At 43.2% G+C, this 14606-nt stretch overlaps 1 protein-coding gene and 1 long non-coding RNA gene across 3 annotated transcripts in view; both read right to left on the bottom strand.

The window, feature by feature from the left end:
* LOC142774428 (uncharacterized) overlaps positions 1–14606 on the bottom strand; it is a 55087-nt gene that overhangs the window by 30558 nt on the left and 9923 nt on the right. The gene's annotated exons all lie outside the window — the stretch shown is intronic.
* On the bottom strand, positions 4172–4947 carry LOC119181641 (programmed cell death protein 6). The gene has a single exon (XM_037432889.2). It carries the CDS (start codon positions 4808–4810, stop codon positions 4247–4249), a length of 564 nt encoding a protein of 187 aa, XP_037288786.2. The 5' UTR covers positions 4811–4947; the 3' UTR covers positions 4172–4246.

Genomic DNA, 14606 nt, shown 5'->3' on the forward strand with positions numbered 1-14606 from the left:
CTTTCTTCTAATCCCTTCATTGATCAGAAGGGATGCATCCCTTCTACAGCTTAGAAAAGTTTCCCATTTTCTTTCAACATCATCTGTCAGTTCACCCCGCTGCTTAGCATGTCTGTGTTCCCTAGAGGCTTCCTGACGTTTTCCTATGGCTATCTTAACTTCCTCATCCCACCAACCTTTGGGTTTGTTTTCTTTCCCTGGGTGACTTGTCACGCGTCTTAGCAAGCTCTAGCTCAAAGAGTAATTAGATTCGTGTATGTCCACACTGTCTTATTATCCTCCGTGATTACTTTCTCAATTTGTTTAGTGGCTATTTCAATTTGCCTTTCTGCATAAAAATTTTCCTGTAGTTGCTCATCTTGTCTCCTTCCCACTTTCACTGATCTTCCAAAACTTAGCTTGATACGTTTGTGATCACTACCCAGACTTCTGGAGCCACCTTCATCTATGTGCATTCCCCTGAGCTTATCATAAATTCTATGTGACATCAGTGCATAATCTATCCGCATATTCCGCATATGCAGCGACATCCAGCGGACATTCCAAGGACTGAACTAGAGGAGGCCACGCACAATTTCTTACGGCTTGCGCTTCGTGTCTACTTCCCACCTTTAACCACCTCGAGTTCTTGGTATATACTAGTTCACTGTATTCATGGCACTGCAGCCCAACGCTCACTAAACCTTTCTAAAACCAAGGAGGTTACGCTCAGCGAGTATTACTTAGCAACCCTTTCTTGTCAGATAGTGCTCAATGTACATGCCAATGGCTGCTAAGGGGGAATGAGAGACAGGATAATTCGGCTTCTAGTTAACGTGCACTCTGCGAATTTTTTATTGTTCAACATAGCATAGAAGAAATCTCCCACCGGCACCACCTTGGAGGTCAAAATGTAAGACTGGTTACACACTACTACTACGACTACGAGGGACGAACGGGCGCCGCTATAAGGAGCTTCGCCCTTAAAAACGAGCAGTATAGGATATGACGCGTGGCGTCAAACCAGCGACGACCTTATCTTAACCGCGTGGCGCTGACCCCTACACCACGAAACATATTTGGTCAAGAATGTTAAGGGCAATCCACTTAATACACCATATACTGTTTAATGGTCCTCAGAGTTTCGTAACTTAACGCGTTTTCGCCATCAGTAGCCAGATGCCGCAGAGGTCTTGCCTTGGATGTGCTCTCAGGGTCATCAAGTTTAGCGTTTCTATCCCTGCTGCTTCCACGGAGCGCGGTCTCTCCTGAACACGCGCTTATGAGACCCGTCATTCGGGGGAGCGCGAAGGTCACTTTACTCGCTGCCGCGGCCGCGTCGACGAAACGAGCACGCTTCTCATACAGGAAGAAGTAATAATCGTGACAGTTGCTGGCGTTTCCCTGTGCATACTTGGGTGTTCGTTCCGTGAGTAATCCTGTTTGAATAGCGCGCTTTCAGTTTTGAGCTGTGACAGTTTAGTCCGCACATGCCCTGTGTATGCTCACTTCGTGTGGGCTTTCTGCTTGAGGTGTACGCTTGAAGTTTCGAGCGGCAGGCTTGTCCTTGTTCGCGTGATTTTGCAATTTGTTGCAGTAACCATTCATTCCTTCGTTGTTGTGGCCAAACAATACACAATGAACGCTCAGCTACCTTTGTAAAGGCCCGCTTCGCTTTAGTGTTATACCGATTCCAAGAAGAGGTATCAACTTGATTTTTTCCCCTTTATTTGTAGCGCTGTGTTCGAAGCGTCCGCTGTCAAATCGACACTCTCCTGGGTTTCTCGTTCGCATTATTGAGGAGGGTAGCACATGAGCAGATAGCCACACTGCTACAAGACCTGAAGGGAAAGAAACCTCGTGTCGGCTGAGTCTAATCACGTAGGGTCAGTTTCTACCCTATCAAGGAGCACCTTAAGAAGTAGATTACAAACAAAATTTCAAGGACGCTTCAACTTCACCTTTAAGCGCAGAACATGATAGCGGAACCGGGCCCCGTGTGCATTGGCTCCTGAAATGTCTAGCCTACAATTTCGGTTCTTGGGGGATAACCAAACCTTGCTACAAGTAAGCGATGTTTACTTGTGGCATATATATATATATATATATATATATATATATATATATATATATATATATATATATATATATATATATATATATATATATATATATATATAATGTATGTGTGTGTGTGTTTTGAATTCAAATCAGCCCCAGTTATTATTTTTCGAACCTAACCTAAGTTACCGGAGTGTAAGTGTAAGTTGAAACCCCATAGTTTCAAACAGTATTATTTGCCCAGTAGTGTAAATAGCGGTTTCAATTAAACTGTCCTCGAAAGCAAAATTTGGTGTTCAATATAGTATATGTAGGCGTTTATTTACAAATTAGGTATTTCTATGCACTTACAAGCATTTAGGCGCAAGGGTAAAAATATAAAAAATTTTAGGCTTCATCAAAACTCTATAAAAGGCAATTTGATTCTCTATACGTGTTTATAATTTGTAACCTCTAATTTGTGTCCATTTTAGCCGTTACCTTGTGATTAAAGAGGGGTGATGAAAACACAAGGAACAAAATGAGCGTTTTCTCAAACTTCGGTCGCTAATCATGAACCCTATCAGCTATCCTGACAGCCCGCTTTAAGAGATGGAGTGCGAAATCGACTAAAAATGCGATTTTTCAATTTTGATAGCATGATGTTTCAGCATTACTGACAAGCGCTTCCACGTAGCGGCGCAATAACACGCGCAGTGAAAAGCGTTTAAAGATGGCCCCAATCGCGCCTGATTCCGTGACCACACTGCGACAGCTCGAACTTTACATGGCATTTTCTTCAAACACTACTTTTCGCCAGGAGAGGAACAATTTATATGTAAGCACTGCAGCTTTCAAGTTCAAACTTTTGTTACTTCTTTTACGCAACATGCGCCCTTACTGAAGAAAGATAATGGCCTTCTGAGCAAGATTGCATTTTTGCGCAAGTTATTCTCAAGAAAGAAGCCCTAAAACTCTAATCATCACACGTTTGAATTTTTAATTGAAGGATGGTCATGCCTGTAATTATATTTGTTCCGACGGATACCCTTGGCCACGGTGTTATTTGTATATTACACTGTTCCCTGGGCACGTGAAATAACAAGAAGAGATTTCACCATTCTACTGGCAAGCAAAATATTTTTCACAAATATTTGTTAAACAATTAATACAGTAGAATGTTAGCTTTTTCAATATTTTTAAAATGACTTTCTATTTCCATTCCCTATTCAGAAAACATCTAGTAAAATCTTAATTCAAGCAGTTTGAAAAATGCTGTGGAGCTTGCTTGAAAAATAACAGAGCGATGCCCAGTAGTAGTTGCACACCTGCCTTTGCTATCCATCCCCTTTTAACAAGTTGCCAACATTCGGTCGACTATTGGCCACCGATGTTCGCCGCAGTGGAGCTGTCGTTTTGATGTTCGGCCGCTGACCTGGTGGTCAAGATTGGCAAGTTGATGGGGATAAATTGACCGCAGCAAAAGAGCACCGGGTAGATTGATGAATTACGGAATTGGTTTTGGCCCTGATATGGACGCAAGGAGAAAAATTAGAATTCTGATGGTTATGATTAACATGGTGGTGCATGCAGCCGAAACATGCTGCGGAACAAAAACACGCGAAGCAGATTGAGGTGAATGAAGCTTTACTTGTGTGTACAAGATGGAACTTATGCGGTTAACTCTCAAATGCGGAAATGCCTCCTAACGCTCCCCTCGAAAAAAAAAAATCGGAAGGCTGCCTTGCTAGGCGAAATAGTTCAGTATCATAGTAGACTTTAGCGCAAACAAAAACAGTGGGAACAAATTGACCACAAAAAGCATTACCACTATGTTCGTGTGGTCCTTGTCTTGTCCCTGTTTATTGCGCTAAAGTCCACTTTAAGATCCCAAAAAGTGCAGAGGCTGGCGCAGTTAGCACATTTGTATAGTCCGTTATATCGAGATTTTTTAAATTTAAAACTGGTACAATGGGTGCGCTATCCCCAGGTGATGAAATTTATTGTAGTCTTCACATTTACTGCACTTCAATTAACGTTAAGGCAAAACTTCAAGCCAATAGAAAGTTCTCATGGTGGGCAACATATCCGTGGCAGGCCGCAAGAATTCTCCGAACACCACAACGCTACAATATATTGCTTGGTCTCAGAGTTTTCGTAAAAACCATCTGTTTATAAAAAATCCCATGAAAATTTCGAGCACGTTACGAGTCGGAGGGATCTAAGTTTATGGCATAAAAACGCCGAGTCCGAGTTTTAGAAAGTTTTCGTAGCTTATTGTGACGTAGCCGTCCATGTCGGTGTCGTAACTCTTGAAGGCGCTGGTGAACGTCTGAAGAGTGACGCAGCACAGGATGTAGTCGTCGAAGGTGATTGATCCTTTCCTCTCACGGTCGTATTTCATGAGCAGGAGATCGATCGTTCCGTCGCTCAGACGGTATCCGAAGCTTCTGAGCGCTTCGCGAAGCTCGTTTCTGTCGATGGAACTCGAGCGGTCCTTGTCGTGGTCCTGGAAGCACCGAAGCCAGTCGTTGATGTAGTTCCAAAGGGACACGAAGTCGTCGAAGCTCAGCGTGCCCGTGCGGCTGTGGTCGAAGATGTTGATCATCATGTGCACCGTTTCCGGATTGAAGGGCTTCCAGGTGCCGTTGGAGAGACATTGCTGCAACTCGACCGCGTCTACGCGCCCACTGCGATCCTTGTCGACCTTGTTGAAGATATCGCGCAGGTAGTTGACGTCGGCTCTTGGCGTCTGAGGTCTGTAGGAGCCGTACGATCCGTACGAAGACATTGCTGGCCATGGGGCGACGCTGGTGGTATTTCTTAGCTTGGACGTGAATCACATGGAACTGCGCATTGGGTTAAAGGCCGGAGGCTGACGTACGTATGCCTAGTTCAATTTTGCATGCCGCGTGCCGAACTAGTGCTCCGAATAAGATATCAATAATGCCTACCCGGCTGGTTTGACCTATCCCCACTATTAATAAGTTTATGATGATGATGTTGATGATGAAAATCTTATTTGGGTCTAGAGACGACGCAGGCTAGACCGCGCATCACCCGTCTAGTCCCACATAGGGCCTGCGAAGCCGAGCAAAACCGGCAAGCCAATAGTTTTCCTATAGTATCTCTACAGAAGACAAAATTTTGGAGGACACTTGAGCTTCATCTTCAAGTGTAGTAGGCAGCAGTGTATCGGGTTCCATGCTTATCACGTTCTAAATTGCTAGCACGGCTCCCATTCTCGATGCAGGTCTCAATCAGGACAACTGTTCACGTGAGATTGGCCGCTTCAAACGGTCTTAGAAGGTATACTGCAAGCGCATGTGTTGTGCCACTGCGCCATAATTGTTCCTTTTGCGAACCATCGAAGGGCCCAATACGTGTCTCTAAGACAACACGCATGCATCAGTGATTTGTAATTAATGGGCTTTTAAAACAGCTTTTTGGACAGTTGCCATCTTTTTACGCCTGACACCATTCCGCGCTTCCGCTACGCAATATTGCGTGCGTTGCAGCGACTTTTTTCGCTATACATGACATTCATATTGTGTTTTGCTCTGAATAAGTTTCGAGCTATATTGTGGCTTTGTGGCATACTTGTTTACCACGCAGACGGCCCCAGTTCAATGCTTCCTCGGACCAAAGTATTTTCTATTATTCATAATATATTCATCTTTTTTGCATTTTTTCCGGTCATAACAATGCGATAATTTCTCACTCAGAAACAATGACGCCGACACTGACGCCGACACCAGGATTTTCGCGAAACGATCTCTTTAACACTACCGCGTCAAAAAGGTAAACGTCAGTTTGGGGAGAACTGAATGCGCACAGATGCATATTTATAAAGCGAACAGATGATGCATTAGAGGAAGCATCGTAAGATGGTCTGGTTATTACGATGCGCCTTCCATCAGCTTTTACGAGGTGGCTATATTTCTGACGTGAATGAGGACGCAAGCATTCTGTGTACAGTCTCTTATGCTCTCTCATCCACTCCAGAATCCTCCTTCTCATTTCCCCCTTTCCATTAAACAATGATATATGTGCAGCTGTTCGTTAATTTTCTCTGTACAGTCTGTAGGAGAGGGCCTGGACATTGGGCCAATCTTGATAGCCTCGAAAACAACATCGTGCCATAGTACACCGTGGAGTTGTGATCGCTAAGTTACGCTGTCAAAAAGCATCATAAAATATTTTCTCCTCCAAACGTGGCTTTCCACGCTCCCTGCTTTGTTCTTGTCGAGCAGAAGACGGAACAGAGAACCATTTCTTGTCCCCTGTCGAACATTTTCAACATAAAGAAAGCACTCCACAGGAACACCTTTCCACATAACTCGAATATGTAAAACTCCTTCAAACTTCTCATCCTTTGGTCCTATGACCCTTAGCTGGGGTACGGTAAGGTAACTCGGCAGTTTTTGTAGCACAGTGAATTCCATTTACAGTGGACTGCTACAACCGAATATTTTTTACCTACTTAAGTAGACCTCAACAAATTTCTGTAGTGTTGATTCCTTATTATACGGAAGGAAATAATTTGATTTCTGCCTTTTATTCCACCAGGAATCATTTTAATTAAAATATGAAATGTGAAATTTACGCGTTTCAATCGGTCCCATAGCGTTACTCAGTCAGACATGTTCCATTATCTTAATAGCAGTGCTTTAACCACACAAGTTTCTGGCGTTGATGCAGAGGACACTGCTTATATTCTCATTGTAACTTCAGCAAATCCAGTGACCAAGTTCAGGGCTTTGTGACAAACAGGCCATACATAAAATTCTCCATGAGAGTAACATTCAAGACAAGTGTGACGCGTGCGATGGCATCATTGGGATCAGACACATGCTGGCGGGCTGTCCCGTGACTCTCGCCGACTCCGAAGAACAATGACTATACTGGCAGACGATGGTGCGAAGCGCGTCTCATCAAGACCAACGACGGGCAGCCCAGAAGGTCCACGATGACGCCACAAGGCTCGGCCTGGCGGTACCGACGTGGACGCGGCCCGCCTCGGTCTGAAAGTACCAGGCTTCGGGACACAAATAAAGCTTGTGAATGAATGAATGAATGAATGAATGAATGAATGAGTCACTTTAGTTCTGACACGAAAGTGTTGTGGTGAAAAAGATTTCACTGACGTTATCCCAACACGGACGGGACGTTGCTGAAGTTCACAAAAATCTATTACAAAAACTGAGGCTAGCAATATCTGTAACTGATCTGCTTTGCAGCTAGCCACATTTCAACAACGTTCCCCGCAAATATTTGCTATGTATACACTATTTATTAGGCGGCGAAATTTTGCCCAAAGCTAAAAAGTAGCGCAGCAGTTCTGAAAGAAACAAAGAAGGTTGTACTGGTGAGAGTCCTCTTCGAATATCTTGGTTGAACAGCACACACGAGCTGACGACGAAGTAAAAGAACACATACAGGCGCTGATTCGAAACTAACATTTCGGTCATTTCATGCCAAATCATCCAGCGTTTTCTGACCATCACAGATATGGCTGATAAAATACATGTTTCTCGAAATTCGAAGCTATGAATGTTTTATGTTACCTTTTTGTATTGATCTATCTTTTTAACCAAATATTCTCGCTACCCTAGCGTAGGATAGAAAACCATAAACGTGTCTGGTTGACTTTTCTTTCTTTCCTTCCTTCCTTCTTCCTTCCTTCCCTCCTGAATTTGAAACAGATTCTGCGACAAAAGCATTGCACATTCGTCGCCACGTTCCCTATCCACGATTTGCGTTGGGGCGGAACCTACAACAATTGCTATGAATAATAACTTAAGGCCTTTGAGATGCAGCAGCGTGAACGACCACCTGCGCTTTCCTTGTTGTCTTCAAAGGCAATACGCAGCTACAGTACTATCACTCCTCAGCCTAAACCGGTTAAAAAACTAAGGCGTACTCTTGCGGGAAATATCTAGTTGTAACTGAAGCCTTGCTCATGAGTTCTTGAAACGAATATTAAAAAGAAAAACTTCAGACATGTCTTAGGAACAATTAGCAAAAACAGTGAATGATGATTCCACCGGAGGTGACGAAGCATCAACGCTCGTAATAAGATTTGTATCACGTAGAGGCCACAAATCACATGAACTAAAATACTGTGTCTGAGCCGAGATAGGCAAGGTGCCGGAGGCAAGGCTACGGCAGGTTCATTTCTCATAGAGCGAGTGTAATATACTGATATGAAAGGAGAAATTGCGAGAAAAGAAAGTGAAGGCAATAAAAACGGTATAGTTTATGCATTTCGATACTAAAAATAACACAAGGGGAAGCAGCCTGTGCGCTCGGCACGTTAGAAAATGTTTGATCTCAACTTCGTGACTTTGCTCGACGAGGAATGCAAATCCGGTGGCTCATGGGTAAAGTACCTATGAGTCGGCTGTGCTGTGCCAATGACGTGGAGACTACGTGATTTGAATTCCTGTAGAACGTCGTGATGCTATCTGGAAGTGAATGCGAGCTTGAATGCGCAGCCGCTGCGTCCAATGGCTGCACAGTCGACTATATAGTTGAGCTGTGCTAGCTTCTCCATGGCTTTTGCAATCAACTCCGGCGGCACGCCGTCGTGCTGTAGAGACGAAGCAGCTGTAATTAGTTGAGATGTGCTTAACCTGTTGCCAAAACGCATATAGTCATTTTCATTCTTTTTATCTTTATGTACACCTAGGCTCCAAAAGGCCACCGATGAAGAAAATCGTGAAGTATTTAAGTACTATCAATGATAAGCGTAAACTTGGCCAATTTGGTATTGTCTTCAGGTGCAAAGTTACCTCATCAGAAAAGTAAATCCTCACGATAATTGGATCTATAGCGTGAGCCCGACACTCACAGCACCACCGAAATAGAGGATTCCGCTCGTCATTTACCTTCAAGCTTTTGCGAGTGAATGGTCGCTAGGTTGGCAGCACACAACGTAGCTCTTGAGTGGCTTACGGTCTCCGTGAAAAGAAATGCTACGATCAACACGATGGCGAAGTGCCGGTCTACACATTGTAAAACAGGCAGATGACGCTCGCTGCTTACCGGAGCTCTAGAGACATACGCTGGACATATAGATGTCTCGCAGTGACGTCCCTAAAACTTGTCGTGTCGTAGCACCAGCATTAGAGGACGTGACTTTTTCGGTCACCTCAGTATTATCAAAACATCATATGAAGGTTATTCGCGCTCAGAGGCGTTCTTTTCACGTTGTTATCACATTGCGTCAGGTTAACCACAGCAGCTCGTTTGTCACCAAAGCCGCCACCGTGGAGAGCCGGCACGTTCACAAGCTGCGTCCATGACGTCACGTGCAAGCTATTAAATTTTGCTGATTGCTCGTCTTTTCTACGTACAATGAAACAATGCTACATAGAATGAACGCAGGAAGTCAAAAACTCGTCCGTCTGGATCACGGCGTGAGCATGTTTATATTGGTGTAATGCAAATAACGCTGAAATCGTAAAGCTTAACTCGGCCTGCAAATTATGCACAGGACTTGATTACTATCCGAATGCTTTTGTATGAAATCTTCAAAACCGTTTCAATGCCGCTTTATACAAAGGATTTTGCTCTATACCCATAGTAGTATAGTTAGGTGGTTTTTTGATATTTTTTTACGAAAACAGCGGTCGCTGTTCGATTGGTGTGTAAAGCAAAAAAGCCTTCTTACTTCGATTTAAACAGACGTCAGAGAACCCCAGCTCGTCAAAATAATTTTGGAGTTTAGAAGTACAGCAGAATTCATAAACATACCTCGGTGTTCACACGCAAAAGCACAGAATTCGCATTACATACGCTTGTAATATTGACGATAAGTTCATTCGTTCCTGAGACGTTTTGGCGTGCGACGGGCTTCGATGGATCGCCAGGCTTTCATCACATGGGTATTCGCAACTATAATCGCAGCCTATGTATGACCTTTGATATGTATGTATGACTATGTATGACCTATGTATGACCTTTTAAATCATTGACTACTTTTTCTAAACACATATGCTGCGGAAAAATAAACATTCCTACGCATGCCTCATGATCATGGAGACCATATACAGCTATATTACAGCTGTCCTGCACTCTTAATAGTTCGAAAATTTAGGTATCCCCATCAGCCCAACAGAATACTATAAGTGATGTCTGGCTGTCGAAGGAACACGGCGCAAAGAAATGTCTTATACAAGCCTGTGTCGTTTTTAAAATATTTGTTTCGTTATACTGTGAACCTCATATGAGATCAAAGCTGTAAAAGTGGGTTGCAGCGGGAACAACAGCAAGAAAAAATTATTTACAAATGCTAACAAAGCACCATAGAATGTCGGCTTAAGGGGGACGAATAGCACAGACAGCTGTGTAACTACTACTGCCCATCGCTGTGTCATTTTTAAAGCAAGCTTTACAAAATATTGCAAGTTTTTTAAATGAGGATTTTACTGCACCTTTTGTTCATTTGGCAGCAAAATTCAAAATTGTTGCAAAAATGATAAACAAGTTATCTGACTAATTTAATAAAAAACTTTTGTTAAACAAATTTTGCATGGAAAATGATGAAGTCTGGCAGTTATTACATGTGTACGGGGTATCTTTCTGAATAGGACTTAATAATTGTTGGCATGACCGTTCTTCACGTCAAAATATAAATGTTTTATGACTAAAATTTTAGGACATTTTTTAAAAGAACTTTTGTAAAAATACAATTCTGGTGAAAACAACGTTCTCTTGCTTCAAAAAGGGTGCATGATAGATATTTAGAAAGAAGTCACAAAAGTTTGCATTTGATAGCTTCAGTGGTCACAGAGGAAATGTTCGTTTTCTGACGAAAAGTAGTGTATGGAGAAAACGTCATTTAAAGGTCGAGTTGCCGCGGTGTAGTCACGGGATCAGGCAGGTTTGGGGTGATATTCAAATGCTTTCCACTGCGCGTAAACACACGCCACTTTGTGGACACACATGCCAGTAATGCTGGGATATTGTGCCACGACAATTTGAAAATCACAATTTAGTCATCTTTGCGCTTCGTCTCCCCTCAAAAAACGCTGCATGAAATCTTCAAAAGATTATTCATGGTTCTACAATGCTGAACAAGCAACTGTACCAATAGTTTTTAAAAATAAGACAGATTCCACGAGTTGTCCGAATCGGTCTCATGCAAGGATGTCAGCAAGTAGCTGCCTGTGTCGGAATTTTTCGCTTTGAGCTAAGCATTAATAAGTAAATCGACGTGATCGTGTAGAGTGAGTAGTTGTGATCATGTGCGCAAATTCAATAGTTGTGTGCATGGCCTTACTAGGCACTTCGAGTACGATAAAAACATTCCAGGAACAATAAAACCAAAACAAAAACATCTGACAAGTTACATGGTCCTAAAGGAGGCTTTAGGTATCTCATTTCTTTGTCAAGGAGTTTCACTTAGGGCAAGCAATTACGGGTTCTTCCCTTCTTATGCATTACGTGTATCTGATGCTAGCTATAGCGCGAAAACAGAACGATGACAAAGGGACAAAAAGGAGACGAGCGCTCTTGTCCCTCTGTCGTCGTTCTGTTTTCGCGCTATATCTGCCGTTATGTCATACCAACTTGCCCAAACCGCCACAATTTTATTGTACGTTTAGTGAATTATCAACTTTGGTTAGCGTGTCATCGGCAGCACATTGAAAAAAAATAGCAACATTGAGACTCAATTAAAATCTCTTAGTTTGCTGTAACACGGTTTTGTTGTCGTTAAGTTGTTCCTGGTGGCAGATTTTGAGACATGTCAATTGTTTACAAACCTTTTTTTTTACATTTTGCTTCTTCGCTTTTGTTGACTTTTCACTTCCCGATTCGAGCAGTTATTTTTCAGTGTTGTACAAACGGCCAAGTCATGGTATTTTTTCTGGTTTTTGGTATGAATACAATTCGGTGAAATTTGCTTTTGTGTGCATCATGCAAACCTTTAACAAAAATAGTTTAAGCAGTCGAAATTGTCAGTAAATACATAATGGGTCGTTTAGTTCTTTTTTTTTATTGGTCAATGTTCAGCTGCTTGAATTTTCTGTACCATTCTTCAAAAAAGGCGTTTAATTCTTCGTGCCGAGTCTCATTTCGGAACTTGCCACAATGTTCGTAAACCAACTAGCCCTCCTAAGAACAACAATATCTGACGCCGATTCCTAGGACACCGTCTGGTGCTCATTTCTTCCCACGCAAAGTGCGCAGTTCAAGCGGCCGACAGCAAGCCTCTATTGTTTTCTCAAGGCTCTTGGGCTCCAGCCATGCGATGTCACAACTCTCATGATTCGAACATGGCTGGTAGTACCAGTTGTGTTCGTTCGAGAAGCCATCCAAACGTAAACGACTTACTTGCGCCCTCTAAGCTACAATGGCGGTCAAATAGATGTCTTCCAAAGGAAAGAAGCACTCATGCGTAGATAACGTCATCTAGTGCTGAAATAGCATCACCGGAAATCAGATACCCCATCCCAGAGAAGTCTGGATATGTATCTGGCTCGTATTCCTCGTGAGACCCATACAACTTGCAATCTACGTTGCGATTGGGTTCGTGATCACGGTAGAAGTAACTCCACATTGAATCCTTCCAAACCGTTCACGACGACGCCAAAGTCATGCACACTGAGGATCATTTCGCCGTCGATCTTGAGCCCGAATTCAGCCTTTGAGCATTTTGCTCGAGTCCAACGAATCATCATCGCGGTCTTGTAGGTGAGATTCTCGTAGCTGTCGATGAAGTCTCCCTGGACGACATCCTCGTAAATATCGTGTTCTGCTAGCACTTTTCTTTGTACTTCCTGGCCCCTGACAGGAAGACTACGACGAAGCTCATCTTGAGGGCTGAGCCTCCCCAGGTGTCCCGTATCGCCGCTCGACTCTCGAAGGGATCCGCACTCGAAGCGACGCCGACGAGTACAGTGGTCTGATTTGTGGTTAGTTCACAATGCCTCCGGGTTGGCGTTACATATTCAAACCTTACCGCCTTACTCGTGGCTGCGAATCTCGTTGACGAAGAGCGAAACTCAACTTGATAGACCCACAACGAGCAGAAGAAATGCTAGCACTAGTGTAGAAAGTTTTTGCGTTAGAATCCCTAAAGCTCTCGTGACGAGATGAAAGCATGGTCAAGACGAGTGACGAAAAAGGTTCATAAAATGAATTCGTGAGTGTTTCGCTGGCATTTCGTGCGAACCTTGACCTCTCCAATACATTGTTTGAAGCAAGAGCACATTGGTTACCCACCATCTGTCAAATGTTCTACGACTGTACTGCGCAGTTAGGCCTTTAACGAAAGCAGCTGCGGATTGCTTTAGTCGTGCCGTGTCAAGCCCTAGTTTGCGGCAAACATTTCATTCGGAGAATTCAGAAGAGCTCTGATGGAAGAAAACACCTGTTTTTCGTGGAATTTGCTTGCAATGTTCTTCCTCAGAATCCAAACGGTGCCATGCCTCTCATGCAGTGCCATTATTTCTCTGAAAATCGTTGGATATTCTGAGAGAAAGAAGTTACGTGCTACGTTCGAGAACATACGGGGGAGCCCATTATATCCTATATTGTTCTACTATACTACCGCCATATATTATACATGAGATAAAAATTCGGTTGGACTTTGGGTGGAGGAGGGGGCGTGTGTGGGAAGGGGGCTAGGTCTACTGCTTCCGTAGCTATAGGTCTACTGCTCAGTGCAACAAGATGTCTAGTGAATCACAAATACATCTTCTTGCCTGTTCCTATAAATGTGATTTATTAACGCAGGTTGTTCGTCCTTTATTTATACTTGAGAGGGTTGCTTAGAAAAAAGATAACACTGATGGTTTGGTTGGAATAGATTGCATATATGTGATCCTTGAGTTCAATTTTTCGAAGCGGCTGGTATTACTATTAGAGCGAACATTACAAACAATGTCGACTGACTGACTGACTGGCTGTCTGACTGACTGGCTGACTGGCTGACTGGCTGACCTGCTGACTGACTGACTGACTGACTGACTGACTGACTGACTGACTGACTGACTGACTGACTGACTGGTCTGACTGCCTGACTGGTCAAACTGACTGGTCAGACTGACTGACTGACTGACTGACTGGTCAGACTGACTGACTGACTGACTGGTCAGACTGACTGACTGGTCAGACTGACAGACTGACTGACTGACTAAACTAAAGGTTTGTAATATGATTTATTTACCTTGTGGTGGAGCACGGTAAACGTAGCAATGAAGCCATTAACCTGCGAGGCATATCGCCAAGGAAATAAGCCTGAGGAAAGCGCGGCTTTTGATGCATGCGTCATTATTTATTATTTGGTTTGTATACACAAAAAACAAGGTGACACAAAGGAAATACGGAGGTATCTGTCGACAACTGCCGCCTATAGGAAAACAACGTCTTCTTGCTCGTTCGAAAAGGGGAACATAGAAGAAAGGAACTTAGGAGGGGAGAAAAAGACAGAGGAGAGAAAAAAACAAAGAAAACAAATACCGCATATGTAAATACAAATAACCACATGAAAAATGCCTTTAAATGCGAGGCAAAATCAGTTTTGCTTAAACAGGTTAGACGTGATCGATGGGCCTGATCACGCCTAGTAACACATC

This window comes from Rhipicephalus microplus, chromosome 10, assembly GCF_043290135.1.
Source record: "Rhipicephalus microplus isolate Deutch F79 chromosome 10, USDA_Rmic, whole genome shotgun sequence".
Taxonomy (NCBI): Eukaryota; Metazoa; Arthropoda; class Arachnida; order Ixodida; family Ixodidae; genus Rhipicephalus; species Rhipicephalus microplus.

Bases quoted from the DNA above. Each gene is read 5' to 3' on its own strand.
- LOC119181641 (XM_037432889.2), bottom strand. From the start codon at position 4,810: ATGTCTTCGTACGGATCGTACGGCTCCTACAGACCTCAGACGCCAAGA.